The sequence below is a fragment of the Ceratina calcarata genome, unplaced genomic scaffold (assembly GCF_001652005.2).
Source record: "Ceratina calcarata isolate Rehan_Ccalc_2016 unplaced genomic scaffold, ASM165200v1 scaffold229.2, whole genome shotgun sequence".
In the NCBI taxonomy this organism is placed as follows: Eukaryota; Metazoa; Arthropoda; class Insecta; order Hymenoptera; family Apidae; genus Ceratina; species Ceratina calcarata.
This window is the reverse complement of record NW_017144747.1, coordinates 104,304-110,266: the sequence shown is the minus strand read 5'-3', so window position 1 is coordinate 110,266 and position 5,963 is coordinate 104,304. Positions and strand designations below refer to the sequence as shown.

The 5,963-nt window shown below is 37.6% G+C and overlaps 1 protein-coding gene across 7 annotated transcripts in view; it reads right to left on the bottom strand.

The window, feature by feature from the left end:
• Positions 1–24: 24 nt before the first annotated feature.
• Positions 25–5,963, bottom strand: part of Hnf4 (Hepatocyte nuclear factor 4) — a 27,511-nt gene continuing 21,572 nt past the window's right edge. For 6 of the 7 annotated variants that reach the window (XM_026811606.1, XM_026811607.1, XM_018020563.2 and 3 more), the window contains 5 exons: positions 5,046–5,140; positions 3,763–3,899; positions 2,880–3,150; positions 1,234–1,386; positions 25–908 (listed from right to left, as the gene is read on the bottom strand). In XM_026811606.1, coding sequence (XP_026667407.1) covers positions 400–908; positions 1,234–1,386; positions 2,880–3,150; positions 3,763–3,899; positions 5,046–5,140 — 1,165 coding nt within the window. In that variant the 3' untranslated portion in view covers positions 25–399. The remainder of the gene's footprint in view (positions 909–1,233; positions 1,387–2,879; positions 3,151–3,762; positions 3,900–5,045; positions 5,141–5,963) is intronic. The other variant, XM_018020564.2, reaches the window with a different exon arrangement.

Genomic DNA, 5,963 nt, shown 5'->3' with positions numbered 1-5,963 from the left:
ATATATTTGTTAACAAAAATATTTTCTGTAGAAATATATTATAATATAAATAACATTATTAATAGTCCCTTTGTATAAATAATAATTATTTAATCGATGTAAACGATGTCATCGTTCTTTTGATTTAATCGGACGATTAATAATTATCTGTATTAACTAACGATTAATTGAGCAATCGAAGGATTAATTGAGCTTGACTCAGAAATATGGTAACGTTTCCTCCAGCATTGAACAAATCGAAAAATGCCAAGTGTCAGCCAAGTGTCATCAGAAAGAATCAGGCACTTTGATTAATATTTCACTGACAATTAGCGTTGAACGAACAGGGTAACGATTTAAAAGAGAATAAGAAATAGTCTCAAGGGATATACCATTCAGTAACGAAGATTTCTGTGCACATTAAAACGTCGATTCACTTTCTAAGCTGGGTTCCTGCTTGAACATCCTGAATCCAGTAACGCTGGTCACGTCCTCTTGGGTCTGTATAGGCGTCAGATCCCTCAGGATCATCACAGGACTGCCGCCAGCCAGTAAATGATCCTGGGGGCTCAGGGGAGGCGCGTTAGCCGGTGTCAGAGGACTGCTAGGACTCTCGTTGCTGCTCACGTAGCTGCCAGGCGCGTTCGAGTTTTGAATCGGAGTCACGGCGCCGTTTATCTCCGCCGTGGCACCGCCTAGCAGCATCTCCTGCAGCAGGTTGTCGATGTGGGCCACGCCGAACAGCCGCACGAATTGGATCTGCTCGATCATCTGCCAGGATATCGATTGAAGGGCCGGCAGCGTGAGCAGGATCTCCCCGAAACGGCCCCGACTGTCGTACTGCCTGTCGCTTATGTAGTCCTCCAGGTTGATCTGGATCTGGTAGCGCAGCTGCTTGATCCGCTGTGGCTCGCTCAACCCCTTCGCGTCTGGTGACAAACGAAATTAAACTAATGATAAATACGATAATTCTACACGTATTCCGTCGAATTTATTTTCGACACAATTCTATTTACTTTATTATTACTACTACTCTATTTGATTAATAATATATTTTCTACAACAGCAGAGAATAAGAGGATTGCAATTCGTTTCGTTTCGGTGACGGTGACCGCGCCGATAGTCAATTAAGAATAATTGAGACAATCGTTCTCGCGTGCCGATCTCCGGCGAATGACACGCAAATTTTATGATCTACAGTTATAAACAACGTAATGCAATTTTCTAGTAATTTAAGTATAACTGTATACTAACTGGGATCGAAGAAAACGATGGCTTTGAGGCAAGCGAACTCCGTGTCGTCGATTTGGACCTCGTTCAATGGCTTCACCAGCTCGTCCATCACCCTGATGCCCACTTTACTGATGTCGAGGTCCTGGTTCCGGCCCTCTGAGGACAGAGATATCACTGATAAACACGGTTAAACCGTTCCTATCGGTTTACCGTCGAAGGACTGAGCCCGGATCGGAGGTGGTCGGGTCAACGCCGGAATTATCAGAAAACCAACTTATACAAAGTCAAGAAGAAAGATAATACGAAAATCGTAAACTGTTTCAATTGTTAGAAGAAAGTAGTTTTTAAAATATTTTACAAAATACGAAATAGTGTACAGAGTGAATATAATTATTTTGTATTAATAACTAGAGTATAATTAATATACAGAATTAAATTGCAATGAGAAATGATTTCTGTGATCTAATTTATTTTTAAGTAGGTTGATAGTTCCAGCGTTAACAGCTACAGAAGCTTGTTTAGGAAGAGAGCCCCCAACGAATCCCAAACCTGATAAAACTTCTTGGTTCTGCACTCATGCTGGTGCCTACTATTATACTTAAATGGCAACGTGAAGACCGGACTCAGTCTATTAACTACCATTCCCTTCTCCCTTACGTGCAGTTCTTTTTACTTTTATTATTAACGACACAATCGATGATTTAAAAATAAATGTACAAAATTATTCAAATTACTTCATCGATTGTCTCGTCATTAAACTCGACCCAGTTTTATAGAATACATTGTAAATGTTAAACGAACAGAACTGATCCACAGAAATTCGACTAAAGAACCAATCAATGATCCTAAAATTATTATTAAACCCACGATTTTAAGAACGTACTTAGTCGAACTTTTGTGGATTCACAAAGAAGTTAGTCAACGTTATAATAAATAAATTAACACGCTGCTAGCATGCAACTGTCTACTGTTATTCACTCACCAATATCCTAACTAATTACGACAGACCTGTTTCATTTGAGAAAGTTTGCAATTAAAAGAATGAAGTGTTTTTTTAAGCTACGAGATTCTATCGATATAGAAAGATTATGCAAATTCACCACTGAAGACTGGAAAACATTTTAACGAATTGTATCAGTTTAAGAATTAGTCTTCGTTGAAATCTAATCTGTCGATGACATCGATGAAATAACAATCGGTATCATCTATCTCCTGGATAATAATATATAGCATTTCACAACCGTTTTATATTGTACCAACCGTTATCATTTAATCAGATACGCGTTTAAAAAAATATTTTGGAGTGACTGATAAACGATAAGACTGGGTTTTCTTGTTAGAAAGCAGTCTTCCCTTTCCTTCTTATTTAAAGATAAATTTCGAGGCAAATAAAATTCGTACGAAAATACTTTTAATCACTAAAATTAATCTCGCATCTTGTATCGACACAATTGAACAGCTATTCTAAAGCCAGATGTTCTTTACTTATCTCTTTCTTTAATCCTAATATATTTAATCTTGCATAAAACTCTGCGGTCTACTAATTAATAATCTAATCTGATCAAACGTTTCATAATCGAGGGACAGTAAAGTCTTGGAAGGAAACCAACAACCCTTTCCGATTAGTGGACACGTCGGAGGCAGAAATATGGCATTGACAGACGTACCAGGACAGTTCTTGGTGATGATACAGTTGTTCCCGAGTAGGAGCACGTCTTTGAGTTGCATGCTACGCCTGGCGACGCCGAGGAGGAGATGTTCGCCAGCGTGCGCCCTGAGGAGAGCCACCTGATCGTCGAGGGTCAGCTCGCTGAACGCCGGTATATACTTGGCCCACTCGACTAGTATCAGAAGCTGTTGCTTCATGCTGTCGCAGACGTCGTTTATGTTCGCTATTTGCTTCGTGGTCAGGTCTATGTCGCCGCCCGGGCTGCCTAGCTGTTTGAACGTAAACTACGATCACCCATTTGCACTTTACAGAAGATATTCTTTATAAAGAATCGTCGAGTAACGAAAATGGCCTGAAAGTTCTTTGTATATATTTTTAAACCGCCTCGAATTGACCGGAGGTCATAAAAACGACAAGGTGTCAAGGAAAAGAGAGGAAAAATTACCGGATGCCTGGCCGTCAACGACATTTGCATTAATTAAGGTGAGGTGGCCCTCTCCCCTCGTTATTCTCTCACGGGCCTCGTTAATTATTGATTCTCACCGGTTCGACGATTATGCAGCCGAATTGAAATACGTTTGATTAAAACCGAGGGGAGACGACGACGACAAAAGCGGACGACACGTTCACTCGAATTTCGTATGCCGACTTCCAATCGAGGAACCAGGAAAATATATATTAGATAACGGAATAAGTTCGACCAATTTTTTTCTTATTATTAAAGCCACGATCAACGAATCGACGAATCTTTAACATATTTAGTCAAGTTTCTAAGTTAGAAATTATTTGATTATGAATTTTTAACATTTAATGAACTTATATATAAACGCATAAAACCTGCGGTTTAGTTAATACTAAACAATAGTTAAATAATAACTGACCTCGAGTGCGGCGCCGACTTGTCTGCTAAGCATTTCCGCTTGGAGAAGGGAAACCACGGATAATCCACTACCATTGCTACTCTGTTCCTCATAGCTGGGCCTCCTACAACTTATTCGATCCCTTTCGTTCTGAACGGCTAGAAGCAAATAAAAACGAAAAGATCAGTGAATCGTCGGTTTACCTTAATAAAACAGGAGACCGTAAAATAGTCATTGACTGACTCGAATTCGACACTTTTGTAACGCTTATATTATCAGATAGCAACGCAGCCTGATTTAACACGTTTAGATTTATTATACAAAAAACAAAAATTAGATAATCTAATCGATTCAATGTTTTTTACAATTCATAACACGATTTTAGTTAAACATCGACCTCGATAAAAAGCTCGTTAACAAAATATTAAAACTCGACTGACGCAGTTTCATTAGCAACCGATCTAAAATGATGAATCTATAATTACAGTCAATTAAAACTATTAAAAGCTTGTTAAAAATTAACCATGACTAAGAAAGAAGAAGAAAATTCAATTATAAAATATGAGGAAAAGTTGCGGGTCGATTAGCCAGCAGTTAATTATTTTTCTGTTAAATTCCTATCGACGCTTTTCCGCGAAGCAAAATTGAATTCTTATCACTGGGAGAATGTATGTTTCAGTTCACGTTTTGCCTTATATTTACGCGAGTACGTCGGTATTTTTAATTTAACGAGCATATTTTTTCAACTCGCTCGAGGGAAAAAAGACTGGCACAAATATAAACAGAACGAATCTAGTTTCTTTATAACGGCGCGATACGAGTTTATTATTCCGCAGAGGTGGAGACTATTAACGACTGAAACGACTCAAGGTGAACCACCGTTAAACTTTACCGAAAACGGCGATCGCCGACTGGTTTAGCTGCTATAACATTTCCGAAACTGTATACGCTCAAACGTTTTTCTCCTTACCAGTGAAGTTAAGCTGAAGTTTCAATTAAATACGCGAGGGAGACTGAACAAGGAGTTTTAATTGAAAAAGAAGAAACGACGATGGCTTATATAGAATCGTGAGTTCTAGTTTGGTCTATTCGATAGACGGAGAAAGTTTCTTTTAATCAAATCAGCAAATTATTAATACTAATTAATATTTAGTAAACCGAAGGAGTCCTGAGGAGTCGGATAACAGAGGCTCACCTATTGTCCCCACTCGGTTATGTTTTTAAAAAGAAAGAACGAATCTCGATGGTTGATCAATAAGAGGACAATCTCTGATCAATAAATTGTTATTTATGATTTTTCGTACCTTCTTTCTTCATGCCAGCCTTGAAACATTTTCTTAATCTGCAGTACCTACACTGGTTCCTCTTGTCTTTGTCTACTACACAATTTCTACTGAATCTGTAACAAAAATATGCAATCCCACGTTATTAGATTATTTCCTAAGTCCTGAAATCGACTTAAAATTATATTTCCTGACTGACATGCCATATATTCTTTAAATATTTAAACTCATTTTAAATTCATGCAATTTCGTATCCTCCTAATTGAAATCTATTATAAAACTGCAAATCTCCAAACTGTAGTAAAGATCGAAAGTTTTCCGGCATGAATCATACACACATTTTCACATATCCACGTACAAAGTTAAACATTTGAAAGCGATTCGAACTTATTTTTAGAAGCTATGGCCTGTGTTAACTACATATATCTAGCATATCAGTTGTTTGATTAATGGATTCTAGTGGTGATAATGATCCTCGATAACATGCTCCATCGGTTTGGTAACATTGAAAACATTTTGGATGATATCTCGTGTCAGCAACGTTAAATAAACGTGGAGTCATCCGGAGGAAATCTAATTTTACGACGTTCGTTACCATAGATTCTAATTTAAATACAATGAAATTGGAACGAGAACAAACAGCATTTCTAATCGAACATGAAAAACAGATTCGACAAAATTATCTTAAAGCTATTTCTGATCCTCGATTTAAAAACTCGATGAATTAACGAAATTCTAAAATTCTAAAACGTAAACGCGTAATTAATCAAACATCTACCATTAAATAACTTTATCTAAGACCAACAAGAGTCTGATAAAAAAAATAATTAGAAACGATATACATGTACGTACATATGCGTACAAGGCATGTACATGAAATTGCAACTGCAAGTTTACATTTTTCGATAACCTTTCCAGATTTGCAACACGGCCTTACGT